A 17,208-nucleotide genomic window follows, 5' to 3' on the forward strand; every position below is an offset into this window, starting at 1 on the left:
GGGGTTCTGGAAAAGCTTTGGAAAGGAGAAATTTTGGCTTGGAGGTATTGGGTTTTGAGAAAGAGCTGGGAGTTAAGAGGCAGACCCAGGGTAGAGAGAACAGCAGAGGAATTGCATGCGTGTGTGTGTGCGTGCGTGTGCATGTGTACAATGGGATATGAGACTGGGTAAGTAAGTGGGACCAGTTACTGGAGTATCAGGCAGGACCGGGAGCTCCAATGGAGTCCATCAGAGATGATTACATGGAGGATCCGCTCTATAGAATCCATTCAACAGGTGACCCTCACGGTGGTGGAGTGTGAAGGAAGTTTGGGGGGGACGGGGTGATGACACGGGGCAGGAATATCCATTGCTTAGCTGAGGTTGGAAGGGCATGTGTTGTGCTGGACGCTGGTAACCTCTGACATGGCAGTGTCAGTGCACGGGAGGGGAGGAAGTTGAGAAATATATCAGAAATATAATGACAAGGTGTAAAAACCAGTTCAGCAAGGGGAAGGGAGGAAAAGAAACCCCAGACACCTGTGCTTGTTATCCTGAGGGGCTAGAACAGAGTGATGCCACGAGCGCCCACAGGAGCCCAGCGGGAATGGAGGATTTGGAGGGGAAGGTGACTGTTCCGGAGGAGGCAGTGGAGTCTGCAGGCTCTGAGAGGGGTGGAGCAGTCTAGAAGACCTCTGGAAAAGCAGCGTGGGGCTCAAGCGAGGCAGGACCAAAGCCCTGATTCTGGAGAGAAGCCGCGGCCGGTGCCTGGGGGTGGGCTCCCCAGGGAGGGCAAGTGCAGCACGGGAAGGGGCAGAGAGGGGCAGCACAGCCCGAGGGGCCAGCTCAGGGCTTGCAATGACGTTGCCCCGGGAAAAACCGTGTGTCTCAGCCAGTGGCGATGTCCTGTGCCCAGTCTCCAGCCGGCAGCCAGAGAAGAACCCGGAGCTCCGTGTCCCTGGACCAGGGCCCCAAGCCAGGGGAGGCAGGGTCCAAGTACCAGTGCGTTTCTCACTGGCCCTCCAACCTGCTTGCTTTTTCCTTTCCCTCTCCTTCTGGAAAGAAGACCACGCTAGGACGCTTCTCCCCTCGGCGCAGCTTAATTCCGCCAGAATTCTCTATACACCTGCCTCTGTAGGAAGGAAGATTGCACGGGAACCCTCCCCTGAGAGCAGCCTGTACTGGTCTGTGCTTCTCAAACCAGGGCACTGTGGGCTTACTCCCTGGTGTTTGGGAGTGTTTTGGTTAAAAAAAAAAAAAGTTTGGACTTGTTTAAATGTTCTCTTGTTACTCCTGCTAATGCATGTTCACACACTCCCGTCCCCCTGCTTTTCTATTCCTGTTCTTTTAAAACTTTACTAACTACGGTATCTTTCCTTAAACATTTGGGTTGGCTCGTTGACTTCCTGTGAGTGTATTATTTCTCTAAAGGCTAACTGAATGTTCTGAGCCTTGTTAATATTGGTCAGCTCCCCCTTGAGACTGGGGCCCATCTGCATGCGTGCCCTTTCTCCTCCTACCTGCCGCCTTTAAATCCTGGATGCCGGACTGGGCAGCATAAAACTTGGAAAAGACCCTCATCCTCTGTCTTAGCACCGGCCGGTCGGTAAAGGAGTCTCCCGTGATGACGCTGCCTTTGTGTTAAGGCGAGAGGTGGAGCAGAGGATGGAGGCACAAAGTTTGGTATCGACACCTGCTCTGCCGCTTGTAAATGACCTGTCTCTCTTTTCCATCCGTGAAACAGGGATGGGAAAGGCGTTGGCCTTGAAAGTGTGTTGTGAGAGTTAAAGGAGATAAGGGCGTGCAGTGTTTAGCACAGTGTCTGGCACATTACTGAGTGCTCATTAAACATTAGCCACAGGCGTGGAATCCAGGGGTGGACCCGCCTGCTGGTATAAACTTATCTTGGGTTAGGGGCGTGCTAATCAGCGGGCTCTTGCTCCCCAGTTTATCTGTGTGCCGTTCTCTGGTGGTGCAGCACACCCGGAAGATGTCCGCGAGTGAAGGATTCTCTTTATGCTTTAATTCTAAACCCCAGCTAGCCTCAGCGTTCAAGACAGGAATTCGGAGGCACGGAGCACGTTTCTCTTGCAGCTCCTTTTATAACACTCAGTTCCCTTTACCTAACAGAGGGGCACTGTGGATCTATTCAGAGAGAGACAGTGAGTCACCGTGGAGGCAGCATCGGAATTTTTATTTCATCCTATCATCAGGCAACGTGTGGCTGAGGCAGAGTCATTTGACCGCGGAAGTATAGGTTATGCACCAGTAGATCTGCCGGGAAAGACTGGGCCCCGACGGGACGTAGGAGAAAAAGCTCTGCTCTGAGAGTCCCAAGAGAGCAAGTTCTGGTCCTTGAGCTGCCTCTGACGTGCTGTGTCACTTTGAAAAGGGCAGGTCACCTTTTCTGCCCTCTGGGACACAGAGATCATAACACCCTGACTATGGCATGCAGTTGTTGGGTGACTGTATGTGACAATGTTTTCTAGGTTGTAGAGGGTTTAGCACATCGAATCTCGTGTCTTTACTGTAAAAGCGTCACTTTTCGTAGAGATTTCTGCTGCCTCTAGCATATGCTGCCTCCTGGGTTTTAGCAACGACTTGCAGCAAAGTCTAGGTGCATTTGGAGCTGGTTCCTGAGTGGGAGAAGGAGACTCAGCCCCAGAGACCTGGGGTGGAATGAGGCGAAGATAAGTAAGCTGTGTCCCAGGGTGGGGATTTGTAAACTTCAGCATGTATTGGAGTCACCCGGAAGGCGGGCCCCATCCCTAGAGTTTCTGGTTCTGTAGGTCTGGGGGTGGGGCCTGAGGTGGTACATTTCTAACACACTCCCAGGTGATGCGGACGCTGCCGGCCCAGGGGCCACACTCGGAGAACCGCTGTAGTAGGGCAAGCAGGAAGAGAGAGTCCTCCTTCAGGAACTGAACCAGGCAGTGTGGAGATCCACGTGGGTAAGGTGATTTGGAAGGAAAAAAAAAAACAGTAGAAGACAGAAAAATAGAGATGATGTGCAGATTGGGCAGAACAAAGGGAAAAGTCTCACTCCGTCACAAAGGCAAGTAGGGGGAAGTTGCTAGGTGATGGATGAGGGAGAGAGGTGAATTTCCACTGTAGGAGAACCCAGGTGAGAGGCAGGAGCACAGATTTGGAAATGTACATGTTTGGGGAGGTGGGAATTTCTCATTAGGAAGTGGGGAGTGGTGTGGTTGGGGCTGGGGAGTGGGAGTGGAGACGGGCTGGGGGGACATGCCTCAGCAGAGGAAGAGGGACAGCGGAGATGTGGCAGAGCGGGGTAATTTCGGGGCTGTGTGGTTTGGCCTGGTAGCGCAGCACAACAGAAACTGGGAGAAAGGGGGTGGAATTTAGATGTGTGACCTACCCCGTAGCTTTCTTGCTCTCTGCATTTATCACATCACATCACACCCAGCAAGACAGCCCCCTCCTCCTGGCTCATTAGGAGATTTGATTCGGCTTGGCTCCTGCTGTCAGCAGCTGTCTGGGGCAAGATCTTTCTGCTCCCTGCTCCCTAAGCAGCAACCAGCCTTGAGCCAGCAGCAGAGCTCATTAGAAGAGGCCCCCTGGACACTTGATTTTCAGCTCACTGGTGGCCAGAAAGAGTTAATACCTCCGGCTTCCCTGCCCCCTGGGCAGCCTCTGGGTGCAGAGGGAGGCAGCTCTGGGCTGTGGGGACCTCTCCCTGAGCTGCGGCCAGAGGTGCTGGGAAGCAGGTTAGTGAGGCTGCGAAGAGGACGGTGCAGGAGGAGCGCCAGGCAAGCTCTGCTCAGGGGCACCTCCTGCATCCTGCCAATGAGGATGGGCGTGCAGACCGTGTCCGGGAGCTGAGCCGCCGCCCGCTGGGTGTAGGCTGCTTCAGTATTTACTGGATGTGACAAGCAGAGAGAAGAGCTTTCAGCGGGGCCGCTCGCTGCCCGGCTCGAGTGGTGGGAGGTGTGTTGTGCATGCATGCGTGTGGATGTGTGTGTGCGTGCGCTCACGAGTGTGCCTGTGTGTTCATGCACACATGCCCTTCACCCACCAAGGACTGCTAAGAGAAAGATCTACTCTTTCCCCAGCGCTCCTTCCCCGCAGCCTCTGACCGTCCCGCTGGCAAAGCCCCGCAGGCCATGAGGACTGGTCAAAGACAGTGAGTATTGCTTTGGCTTTTCTCTTTCCTCTCCGGGGTGCCCGTGTGGGCTGATTGCATTATCCATATTTAATTAACCTGCCTCACCATGCATATTGATTGCTTTCTTCCCGCTGAGGCTCCTAGTGTCTCTTCCCCTCTTTATAAATCTTTGTTCTTTGCTTTTAACCTTGTTTTTTTTTTTTCCTTGAGTATCCTTTCTTTCCAACGTGTCCTGTCCTGTCTGCCCCAGAGTCACCTGCAACTTGATGTCCACTTATTACGGCCCATGTGTTATGGTGCCCTCATACCCTTGACCCCCCTGGCCTCTGGGTAACCCAAACTCTGTCCCCCGGAAGTCAAGTGCCAATTGGGCTAAGAGCCCCTAGGTGCTGGGAGAAAGGTGGGGTCAGAGTATCCTGCAGATTCGTATTGAATCGACTCCAAGACTAAGCTAATGGAGGAGGCGGTGGAGGGACTGAGAGGCGGTGGAGGGGCTGAGGGGAAGTGGTGGTCAGCGCTGGATTTGGAGGAGAGAGAGACAGGCATCTAAGCAGCTCCCGGAAGGCGGCGTGGACCGGCAGTGGGATGGGAAGAGTGACAAGGCAGGGACAGGAGGCCAGGTGATCACCACCCTAGGTGACCTTGCCTGCTGTGCTTGTGGGTGGCGGTCCCTGGTTCTGCTCAGCGCCCAGGTAATGAAGGCCCCTGGCATGGGCATCCCCTTCCCCTGGGGCTGTACCCTGCAAGCGAGAGAAAATGAAGCCAAGGGGCCCCAGATAATGGTTTCTAGAGACCCTTGAAGCTGTAAAGGGCTCCGATTTCCTGACTTCTGGGCAAGCAGGTGTATGCACTGTTAGGACAAAGATTAAGGCAAGGTCCTTGCTTACATTGCGCAGTCTTTGCTCAGTCTCCTGGAGATGAGCCTTTATGCAAAGTCTAACTAATTTTTTTGCTGGTGGTAATAAAGCAGTCTTTTAAAATTGATTAATTATAGTATTCCTAGCAAAGGTATTTTAAAAAGTATTCGTGAAAGGTTCCAGGTAATATCGAAATAATTTACCCTGGGTACATTGCGTCGGGGCCTTATCTATCTAAATTAGCTTTCCTTTAAAATGGATTCTGTGTTTGGTGTCAGGGTTCCCCCAGGGGAACCCTTTGTGGATAGGCTGCACTCTTCACATGTGTCTTCCTATTGGTTCCCGTCTTTGGGAACAAAAGGTTGGAAGCCCTGAGAATGGGACCCTTAGGAGAGAGAGAGCTTATCAGGCAATCCGCCCTCCACCTCCAGACCCCCTTTCCCTGATGCCCTTCCTGCTGCAGGTCAGGAGCAGGCCGGCTCCCAGGGAGACCCTGCCACAGGCGGGCCGGCAGCCTCCACGTGGGCAGGGAGAGTGACTTGCATATTCATTTCTTCAGCCTGTGCCTGTGATCCCCGCCAAGGCGTGAGCCTCAGTGGTGATAGTGCCTGACAGGCCTCCCTTGGAGTTTTTCCAGCCTTCCTCCCGCTCACGCCCTCCCTAGGCTCTGCACTCCCACCTCTGGGACAGGTTCCCTTGGCGGGAGGTGGGAAGCAGACCAGCAGCCAATCAGACGATTCTGGAGCAAGAGCTGACCCCCCCCCCCCCCGCCCAGGGCTGGCTGGTCACTTGGGCCCCCTCTCCAGGAAGATGCAGAGAACAGTCATTTTTGGTTTCCCACACCCATGCCCTCCTCCCGGGGGCCCGTGTCCCGCTTTCCTGTCGATGGCCGGTGGTCGGGGAAGCAGGAACTCCTGACCCACCGGCAGCAGCGCAAACCCACCCAGCAGCTGGTCCTGGCCCATCCCTGGTTGGTCAGCCTCGCCCGGGACAAGAAGATGTTCGTGGGGATGCGGGGTGTGTGGGGAGATACTCCGTTGGCAGAGAGCCATCTGCGAGGATTTGTAGTGCCGTCAGAGGGGAGAGGGAGGCCCCCTCTCACGGCAGATTCTTTGATTTTAGGTGAGAGGACGTGAAAGGGTAGATCCCTGTGCCCCGCAGTCTCATCCCCCGCCCTGACGTCCCTGCACACCAGCCAGTGGGTTAACCGTAAGCAGGAGCCTGTATGGCGGCTTTGCTGATGCCACGCAGGTAACGGATGCTAACCTGTCTTCTCGCCCCTGCCCCTTTCCTCTTTCTCCACCTTCCCGCCTCTCCTGCTGTTTGAGCCTGTCCCACGCCTTCTAATCCCATGGGTCCGTCCCCCAGGCCTCCCGGGTAGTCTGCGCTGAACTCCCCTGGGTGCTTCCTGCAGAGCTGGGGCCTTGCAAACAGAGCCTTCATTGACACCAAGCCCTCCCATCCGCTGGCGGGACTTACGGTGTGGGGCTGTGCATGAGCTTGTGCTGAACCGCAGAGAGGTCTCTGTGAGTTACTGGGACAGAGAAGAAAGATGAAGGCAAGCCCAGTTTTGGTTTGTTTTTTTTTTTTCTCAAAGTAATCTTAACCTTTGACTCACTCCTGCTGTTATTTCAGACCCAACTGAAAAGTTAAGTCTCAGCTAGACAAGATGGAAAATTAGAACTATTTTGCCCAAAGAATAGTTTGCAAACTATTTGAGAGACTCATCGTTGTCTTGGTAACAAGTAGCACCCTTTGCACTGGCCCCTGCCAAACCTTGTTAGATGGCGTGCGTGGATTTGCTGTTTTGAAATCCTCTTAATTGCTCTTTGGGGGCATCGACTTGACTGTTCAATGACTGATGTTTCTAAGGCACCGAGGAATGAGCCGACTCACTGAGAGGGTTCTGTGGGTTCTGGCCCGTGCTGCAGCCTGAGCAGGACCTGCACTTGAGTTCATGGAATGTGATGACTCAAGGGTCCCTAATCAGCTGCCCGCAAGGCCCGCTGCTGGGGCACCCTGTGATTTGTCAGACGGTGTGGACATAAGATGCTCATTGTCGAGGGAGAGAGAACGGCCATAGCCACTGTTTTGAAAAGCCAGGAAATCAATGCCTTCACAATATGCCTGGCTGAGACGAGAGAGGGGAGCCCAGGACGTCCAGGCCTGCTTTCCTGCAGGAGAGGGAATATTTCTGGGAACCTGGGGATTCCGGGCTTAAAAGTCTCCTCGGAGATGGGCTGTGGAATACAAGTGTTGTCCATCCCCATCAAATCATACCATCCCCGTAGACGTTTGCTGGATAAGATTTCTGTGAACAATTACCACGGTCAGGGATGAAAACCCATTTGAAGTGAAAGAAAGAGATGGGATTGGGTGACCTCTGACATCTCTGCGCGGGCCCAGGATTTGTGAAAACGAGGAAAGGAAAGCCAGGTTGGAAGACTTCCTTCCAACAAGGAGAATGACATCTTCTAAAACTATTTCTATGGCCGATTGTTACCAGTGTGCACGTGGCAGCCCCCTTTTATAAGTCACTCTTACATCCTGATTATCCCCAATCCCCCCTCTTACCTTTGCCCTCCATCCCAACAGTTGCCATGGTTAAAGGTCAGGGGTCAGTAAACTTATTCTATCAAGAGCCAGGGACTAAATATTTTTTATTTCATGGGCTACACGATCTGCGTTGCAACCACCCAACTCTGCCTTTGGGCTTGAAAGCAGCTTTAGACAATATATAAACAAGCAGGGGTGCTGTGTTCCAATAAAACTTTATTTACACTAACAGGCATCTCGCAGGACTGTGGTTTTCCAGTCTTTGGTTTAAGGTAAAAGCAGGGTGATACTGAAAGTCAGGAAAAGACATTAGCATAATTTCTCATTGGACCTGCCCCAAGTATTTCCTGGTCCTTAGGAGAATAAACAATATGAGAAATTTAAGGAAGCATGTTAAAATTTGAAATATGTTGATTGAGTTAAGCCAAAATATAAACAGGTGTATGAGAGCTTAGTTGAGTAAGTGAAAAAGCTGACCAAGGGCAGCCTGGCTCTTAATTGCTGGTTGTGCCCATTGCTCTTCTGCCCCCCGCAGTTATCAGTCCTCACTGGCCTGTAGCCATTCTTGTATGTCCCCAGGTTTGTGGGATGGGGGGGAAGAACCGGAGGCAGAATTGACCTGCCTCTAAGCCCCACACTTTGTCTGTGCTCTGAGATTCTCTGACATGCGCCCCTGTATCGTGCACACATCCCTCTGCTCCCTGTGTCGTGGGTACCACCGGGGCTCTGCGATCGGGGCTGACGGCTGCTTCTGCTGCCACTCTGCCCTCCTAGTGGGAGGGCAAAATGTGGATTGTTGTTTTGTCATCCCTGTATTTTCTTTCCCCACAGAGAATTGTAATTTAGAAATTCTTCCAAGCTAACGACCTTCATTGACTTACCATCAACTTGCATGTCAGCTTTAAAAAGCATGACGCCTCTAGGGGCAGGGAACCTATTACTATTCTGGTAGTCGAGACAGGGAGCGAGTGGCTCCCCCATCCTCTAGGTGTTTCTCCTCCTGTTCAGGAAGTCTTCAGGGGCCGCCTGGGGAAGGGCGGGAGGGGGCAGCGCTGGCTCCTGCCACAGCAGCCCAGGGGCCCCTGATGGGCTGACAGTCACCAGCACGACGGTCCCTGTTCTTCCGCCCCTGTGCTTGTTGCAGGAACAAAGGGATGAGGACTCGACTGGGATGCCTGTCTCACAAGTCAGACTCGTGCAGTGATTTCACAGCTATTCTCCCCGACAAGCCCAACCGTGCTCTAAAGTGAGTAATGCGGCCACGCAGTGCTCCCGGGGTGCCCACCGTGGGGTGCCCACCGAGGGACTATGGAACCTCTTCCTCTCTGGCAGGTGGCTGAACAGAGGAGCTGAGTAACAATAGATTCCTACCCCTTGGCAGCTTATTTTATACCTCTGGACATGAGTGGAAGAATGTTATTTTCCTTTTCCGAGTGCATGGCTTAATGATCTCGGAATAGGATCCTCCTTTTTCTCCTAAGAAAACCGCGTCATGCGCCAGTCTCATACAGCTGCAGCGAACGATCCTTCTTCGTTCTACTTAGTTGTCAATCTGAGCTTCTCAGTTTGGAAACACATACTCAAATCTACTCGAAAAATCTGCTTAGGTTCAGATAGTATGGATTCAGTGCCTACACTGTGCAGGCACTGTGTTAAATGACGTCACAGATGGCACCTCGTTCCCTGCCGCGCCCCCCTCCCAGGGAGTTGTGATGGGGGTCATTATTCCCATTACAGAGGCAAGCAAACTGAGATGACAGTGAGAGGTAGAGTCGGGAGCTCCGCCTGGCTCTTCTGACTCCAAATCTAGTTTCCATTGTCATCTTGACATTTAAATTAATGAATTAGCTAATTAACTAATTTAATAGAGGTCTAGTTGGTTTACAGTGACGTCTTCAAACGATGCCCTTTCTTAGCTTTGCTTTTGAGACTGAAAACCAACACACTGAATTTACGGAATTCCAATCCTGAGATGTTTTTCCCCCATCAATTGCTTAAGAACGTGTACGTGTACAGAGACAGAATTGCAGGAATCCAGGTACGGTCTTTCATTTGCCCTCCATGGTTTTGATTTGTTCTCCTGAGCAAATCTCAGTGGTGGCTGAAGGAGAAGAGGTCATTTCAGAAATAGTCAAGACAGATGTTGCTTCTTTCCTAGGAGACTGTCCACAGAAGAGGCCACGCGGTGGGCCGATTCCTTTGACGTGCTTCTCTCCCATAAGTGTGAGTAGAATTCCGGTTTCATCTTGTCTTGGCAAAATCATCCGTTGTGCAAAAGATGCACCAAGTACCCGTCATGGTCCAGGGACTGTGCCCGGTGTCCCAGACAGCTCCAGTCTCTGCCCTCACAGAGCCTCCCGTCCGGGGGGGCGGATAGATAAGAAAACATAATTTAAACGCAGTGGGAAGAGGGCCCTTATTTCCTGTTTTCTAGGTTGAAAGTGTGGTCCCTTCATGTTCTCAGCAACTTTAGCAAGAAGAATCGGGCTTAGGGAGTTGGAGTGATGGGCTCGATGGAAACAAGAGTCTAGACTCCCTCCAGACCTTGTTTTATGAAGTTAAATGCCTCCCCCAAGTCACTGGAGAGCCTGTGCGTGTTGCTACTGGTTTGGGTTGGCCGAGTTTTGAGTTTTCTCGTCGCTCTTTATTTTGGGGGTGGGCTCCCCCAGCCTTATTACACCCCTCAGCTTCTGACTGGGTGCAGAACTTATCAGAGCACACTCCTGCCTCCACTTTCCCCTCTCCTCGTCTTGTACGCCTTTCGTTTGGGAGTGAGAGAGGAGGGGTGAGGAACGGAGAAGGGCCTTGTGAAGAGAAGGGATGGCTTCACACGGACATTCAGTGCCCCCCGTCAATTCATCTTGTCGGTGATAGGAGTCCTGATTGATCTGGGAGCAGAAGGGCTGCTTTTAGTTTGGGACATTGTTGCCACTTAATTGGCGGACACGATTTTGTCCAATGAAGTGAAGGGCACCGGCTGGCACTCACACTTGTGTTCTTGATTTTTGAGCCAGCTCGGGTACCAGCGGGTTCATGGCCCTGGCGGAGCCCCTCAGTCTTCAGAAAACGTCTTCAGAAGTAATTTTGCTTTCATCTGGAAGAGCAGTTCTCTCTGACTATGCCCCCGATCCTAATGCTGATTGCCAAGTGCGTTTGAGTAGACTTTAAAATGAAACGCAGCATTTAAGAACAAGCACATGTTGTAGCAAGTAATTTTGTGAGACAAATAGTCATTTTAGTGTTCCGTGGATCACACTTAGGAAGGAAAATGAAGCAGGCAAGATACAGCGTATCTAACACATGGCTGCACCCTCAAACAGCAAGCTTCTGCGATGACTTTGCCAAGGCAACGGCGTGTGTGCAACCCTTAGACTTTGACGGTGATGCTTGTGTTTTTGTGAGGTGATTCTGGCTTATTTTCTGGAGTCACATTAGGCTAAACAAGTGTCACTATCACTTTACGCCTTCTTTTCTGGCTGGATTTGATTCAAGGTCATCTCAAAGTTTGGTTTCTATTTCGGCCTCCTGACTGACTCAGTTTAAGTCCCTGAGGCTGTTTCCTCGTTCTGAAATGAAGATGGAAGCACCTGTGTGCCACCTGTCACCCGGGTATGACAATCCTCATGAGGGGACACCTTAGATGACTTGGGGTTCTCTATGCGAAGGGGTTTTGTGAGAATCTGGTGGAATGCTTTTAGACGATGCTTTTATATCGCAAATGAAAAGCAAACGTGCCTTGAGAATAAGGTTGCAAATTTTGCTGCCAGTTATTAATGTGAGGTCTTTGTAGGCAGAGTTTATGGTGGTAAAGTTAGTGGATGGAGGCTTAAGACATGTTTGGATTGCTGCGGGGGCAAGACCAGGAGATGTAAGAGGCTTAATTGCATTTGATTCAGTGACTTTAAGAGCTAAAGACACTAGGTTCTGCTTCTGTCAGGGATGCTTTGGGTTTCCAGGAGTGCAATAACAATTTTCTGAGACAGGGATTCCCACTAAGGGGTTACAAGCTGACACCAAATTGCTTCTTTGTTAAAAAAAATAAAAAACAAAAAACTCACTACAGAAATAGGCTGTTTGAACTTTGAAGTTCTGTGATCCTTCTTGGAGTCTGATGTTCTGTTTTATTTCTGTTTTGTACAGAGCATGAATGTCTTTGAGAAGCAAGAGGTTTTTATTCAAGGGCCTCTGGCAGAATTTCAAGGTTTTAGACCTTGAACACTTTCTCCCCGGGAAGCTGTTGAGGGGTCAGAGCCGAGCTCACCTCGAAGGGTGTTGACAACTTTCTAAAAGTCTAATTAATTTGGGTTAGTATTGTGACTCAATTTGAGCTGATGAAGCTTTTCCAAAGGGATTACGTGTGTGCGGGTCCCTTAGGAGGGACAGCAGTTGATCAGAGGTGTGCAGGGCTTTCAAGTAAGACAACTTACTGTCCTCAAAAGCAAAGAGAGGAGAATCACTGAATCACTGGGCCCCAGAAGAGCGTGCGTTAGTCTCGAACCCACTTCCTGCTAATTCTCCACACCTAGGCAGCTGTCTTCCCTGAGTTTCCTATTTCAGAAAATTCAGAGAATTATTTTTGTTCCCATTCTCAGTCTACAGAGCATCCCTGCCATCCTGCTCTGCCTGAGTGTTTAGGGCACTCATTCACTCTAAAAAGAGTGTACTTAGTGTTCATGACGTACAGCATCTGTGCTAAGCAGCTGATAAGAGACAGGCGCCAAGATGCGCAGGGCAGCGCTTCCCTGGTCAAGGATGCAGCCTTCTGAGAAAACAGACACGCATACAAATAACTCAGGAAACAAGGCAGCATGCTGACTGAGATCGGGGGCCTCAAGATTTCAAATAGAATCCTCTGAAATTCCACCTTGTCAGTGTTAGAAGTCCTCACCGATCCGGAGCAGAAGGGCTGCTTTTGGTTTAGAGCACAGTTTCATTTCATCTGGGAACGTACTTCTGCACAATTAAGAACACTGCTTGGTAGTAAGCCCTCGCGGTTTTGACCCATCTCTGCTGTTGAATAGCTGGGCAGCCTTGACAGAATCCTTCAGTCTCTTGGCAAAATCTGTTTTCTCATCTCTGCAGTGAAGGGTCTGGACCCAAGGGGGCCGGATCTAGTTCTGCCCTGTTGTTCCAGGATGCTGTCTGTAGCAACCACCGAGGAGCCTCAAGATCTAGTCCCCTACGGCAGGGGGTTTGAGTCAGCACTGCCTGCAGGGTTATGTAAAACTGCTTTAGAGCTGACATGGTTTGCACAACCCGATGAGGGGCTAAGGCACCTGTGTTACGAAGCCTTCCCCTCTCCTTGGCAGGGTCCCCTGTGCGAGGAGCATCTCTCGGGTCCAGATCTCAGGGGGGAAAAGCCACGTGGCCGTTGTTTAAACTTTAGAATAAAAAAATCTGGGAGGCAGTTATTTGGAGCCGTTTATATCCAATTACCTTTGCTTACAAGAAGCGCAGTACAGAGCTGGCGAAGCACCTGCGGAGGGCTGGGAGAGAACCACTGGCTAAGTGCTCTGTTTTGTTTTGTTTGTTTGTTAACGAACAAACGAAAAATGAAATTGCAATTGCTGATGGCTTCATTAGACAGGGGAGGATTTCTAACGTGCGTTAATTTGGTGTCTTTTTCCTGTTCATCCAGTGACAATTAGACTTGGTGTCTGTACTTTGTATACATAATCTGCTCCCGAAGCTGTGTGTGTGCGTGTGTGTGTGTGCGCGCACGCCCCTGCAGTTCACACCCAGGAGAATGAAGGCTCCCAGCTTGTGGGAAATCTTCTCTGACAGGTTGCTGGGGAGTACAGAATTGTCTGTCTTCTGCTTTGATTCCTCATGAGGTCCAGGCATATGCTTGTTATTTGTCCAGCTTTTAGTGGGACATTCAGTCCTTAACTCTGAATCAATCCTCTCTTCCTCCCTCCCTCCATCTCTCCCTCCTTCCTTTGTTTTTTTTTTTTCCCTGACATAAAAGTCGGATTCATAACAGTTTTAAAGTGAAGGTGTAGACAGAATTCCTTCCCCCTTCTCACTTCCTGCAGCCTGCTCCCCACCTGGATGACAGAGCCTCACCTTGGGCAGCCAGAGGTCCCTGGCCATGTTTCATTGTTCGCAGAGCGTGGAGGGTCCACTCTGACCTGCCCCACCAGGCCCAGGAAGGCTGGGTTTGTGTGTGGAACAGCATCCCGGAAAGCTCTTTTACATCTGCAGACTTGGTATTCATCTCTGAGCGAAGGAGACCAATAAAGAAGCTTTTCATTTTTAAAACTAATTACCCCTTTGGGATAATGATTGAGATATAGAAAAACAGAATGACCTGACCTGGTCACACAGCAACCCAGCAGAAAACCCCAAACAAACAAACACTACATTATCAGCTCATGAAACCCCTTACTTGCCCATCTAAGTGGTCTTTAGCTCTAGGACGTGCAGTTTAATAATCAGATTTCCACTTGTCACACAGCCCTTCCCACATGCCTCTCCAAGGCCGGAGGTTCTGGAACCGTGTTGCTGAAAGTGGAAGCCGAGGCGGGCGGCACCTCAGCTGCAGGGAGCTTGTGAGAAATGAAATTTCTCAGGTCCCATTTCATACCTGCTGGGTCAGACTCTCTGGGGGTGGGGGCCAGTGATCTGCTTTCTCTCAAGCCCCCCAGTAGTGTTTATTAAGCCCACGGAACCTTGAGAAACACTGCTCTAAAACACAAGTAAGGTGAGCTATGAGCCTGGAGCATCTTGGTGGGGCAGGCGGTCTGTGCTCTTCAAGAAACACACTTAGGACTGTGCTAAAGTTCTCACACATCCTCAGGCAATGTGTCCCTTTCACGGGGCGTTGTCTGTGCCTCGCAGACCCCACATGTGGAGGGCGTTAACAGGAAATAAACAAACATGGCAGGTGTGCTCTCTGGATAAAGTGAGGGTGAGGGTTGGAAAGAGATATCTGACGGTGGGGGGTATAGCTCAGTGGTAGAGTGCATGCTTAGCATGCACAAAGTCCTGGGTTCAATTCCCAGTGCCTCCATTAAATAAGTAAGTAAGTAAATAAATAAATACCTAATTACCTCCCTCTCCCCACAAAGGATATTAAAAAAGAGATATGCAAACCAGAGATGGGTGGAAGAGAAGCTTCTCTCCCTCCTTGCCATCCTCTCTACAGCGCCATCATTCTTATTTGCACCCAGGAATGTGCATTTAGCCTTTTAGAGAAGGAGGTGCCTGGATGATATCAGGTAACCGTTAAAAGCTTCTGACAAAGGTTTGAATGAAAGCAGTTGGATACCCGTTCTGTTGCCCACCGGCTGTGAACTTGGGTAAACTGTGTCACCTCTATAAACCTCACTTCCCTCATCTGTAGAAGGGGAATGGTGAGACTTAGCTCGCGGAGTTGTGGTGAGAATGAAATGTGATTACGGGTGTGAAATGCGAGGTGTGATGACTTGTACACGGGGTGGGGGGCTCCATAAAAGGTCTTATTATTGCTGTTATAACGCAACATTAAATTCATTGAGGACACATGCGTTTCATGACCTCCGTGTGCTAGTGTCAGCAGCAGATCCGAGATTCCACGGGCAGCCCGAGGTCGAACACTGTGGCTAGGATGGGGATCATGTTAGCACCAGCCAGGAGCCTGATTCAAATTCAAACCCCTTTGCCACAGGCGGTTTTGGCATCCCTTCCTCATATCATCCCAATTTCCCCTCAGTGCATGTGAGAGAATTCGTCTGTGGAGGCAGTTTTTAAAGCCTGGTCGGTGAATCTGGTTGTGTTCCCTCTTTGAGACTCCGTGCAGTACTGTTACATCAAACCAACTGGACGAACCTTCCTAAACGCTTACTTTTTAAAGTCTTTCAGCCTGTGGACGGGCGTACGTGGGGTCTTGCCATACTTCTCTTGCTTTAAGGGCATCTAAACCTACACACTATTGTGAGTGCTAAACTTCTGTACTCTTTGCGGCACATCTCCTCTGTCACCCTTTAATTAAGAGAAAAAAAACCCTTTGCCAATTTTCTACCATAGTTGCAGGTACAGACTCTACCATTTTTTTTTTTTTCTGTTGCTTGACTCAGCTTCTCCTTGACAAAATAGGAGGGAACATTGGAAAAGGAGTTGTAAGACCCAGGTTCTCCTTCCTCTTCCGTGTCCACGTCCTGGAGACAAGAAACCGCGAAACCTCAGGGCTTCACCGTTTCCTGTGTCCAGTGTAGGGCTTGCTCGCAGGCTCTCCCATGTCCTTTCTGACTCAAGGATTCCAGCAGCCGAATCCTGCTACTATCACAATCTATCCTCTCGCTATACACGCACTACAAGGTGGAGATCACTGAAGAAAATTACGTTAATCATAGGACTGAAGTATAATTAGCATACTAATTGCTTGCCAATAAATGTCAGTGACTGGAAATAGTTTGTTCTCTAAACAATCTTCCTACCTAAATCTTCTTAGCCCCAGTTATTTGCTTAAAAACCTTCATTTTTGTAGATAATATGAAAGAAAGGCTTTGATCCTGGTCCTATTCTCATCACAAATTTCAAATTATGAGGTTGGTTCTGAGTCAGAGAGGTTTTGATTTCACCATTAGCATATGTGTCCTGGATTTTATAAATGTAATTTCCTCTCCTCTTTCCTGTCTGACCTTGGACCCATTCACCAGCTTATTTTTTTCCCCAGTTGATCAGGGATGCAAGTGGACTCTGGTCTTTGGGACTACACTTTAGCAAATAGAAAGGCAAAAAAAAAAAAATCAGTCTTGTGATCTTGTATTTTTCCAAGCCTGGGAGCTGAGCTAGGCTCGAGTCCATGCACAATGCCGGCTAAATCAGGGCTCCTGGACCTTGAACTGTTACCTAAGCCACCCTCCCTGCTGCACTGGCTGCATGGCTCATTCATAGTGACCCAGTTTCTTTTCTTATGTAAGCACCCTGCCTCAAAGAACCAGCGGGAGGAAGCCGGCAGCAGGCAGCGTGTGTGCGGCCACGGGTGTGTTCTTGGAGACTCTGTGAGTGCTCCAGAGGATGCCAGGACTCTGTCCTGTGTTCCAGGAATTCTGGACACAAGCCTTTCCTTTCCTGTGACCAGATAGACACTAATCTCAAAAATGTCTGATGTCCTTAAAGTCTTGACTTCTTAGAAGATCGTACAAAGAAGACCAAAGTGAAATAAAAATGAAATTTAAAGAAAAGGCCGATCCTCCTGTTTCTCTCTCACTTTCCTGACCTGTTTCTCACCCATTACCCAAGTCACCTGCATCGTTTTTTGGTATGAGGCATGCTGTGCTCTGTCTGACGATTCCTTAGGCCAGCGCAGCACAGGGACGATGGTCACCAACACGTGTGGAGCTGTCGCTGTCTCGGGGTAGACTCTGCATGCTGTTTACATGTATGAGCTCACGTCATCCCCACGGCCCCAGGGGGCAGGTGCTGTTAGGATCTACATTGCACAGAGGAGAGAACTGAGGCACAGAGAGGTTAAGCGTCTTGTTCAAGGTCACACTTAGCTAGTGTGTGTCGGAGCCAGGATGCAATCCCAGGCAGAGCAGCTTCAAGGATCAGAGAGAAGTCACTCTTTCCAGCTGCCTGGAGTCTTTGGGGGTGGTGGAGGGGGACTCTAGCTCTCGGGGTATTGGGGAGGGAACACGGAGGGTGGGGGTGGGGGGATGGTGCTTGGGGGTGGGGGGAGGGGTGCCCAGGCAGGGGAAGCGCGGC

The 17,208-nt window shown here is 50.4% G+C and overlaps 1 protein-coding gene across 5 annotated transcripts in view; it reads left to right on the forward strand.

The window, feature by feature from the left end:
• Positions 1-2,809: 2,809 nt before the first annotated feature.
• The window catches only part of RGS8 (regulator of G protein signaling 8), a 28,670-nt gene continuing 14,271 nt past the window's right edge, over positions 2,810-17,208 (forward strand). Inside the window, exons 1-5 of one of the 5 annotated variants that reach the window (XM_031688826.2) lie at positions 2,839-2,930; positions 4,053-4,123; positions 6,085-6,213; positions 8,663-8,764; positions 9,677-9,741. In XM_031688826.2, the coding sequence (XP_031544686.1) occupies positions 6,188-6,213; positions 8,663-8,764; positions 9,677-9,741 (193 nt within the window). In that variant the 5' untranslated portion in view covers positions 2,839-2,930; positions 4,053-4,123; positions 6,085-6,187. Of the gene's footprint in view, positions 2,931-3,823; positions 3,928-4,052; positions 4,124-6,084; positions 6,214-8,662; positions 8,765-9,676; positions 9,742-17,208 lie in introns of those variants that run through there. The other 4 variants (XM_072945972.1, XM_072945973.1, XM_072945974.1 and 1 more) reach the window with 4 other exon arrangements.

Source organism: Vicugna pacos, chromosome 21 (assembly GCF_048564905.1).
Source record: "Vicugna pacos chromosome 21, VicPac4, whole genome shotgun sequence".
NCBI lineage: Eukaryota > Metazoa > Chordata > Mammalia > Artiodactyla > Camelidae > Vicugna > Vicugna pacos.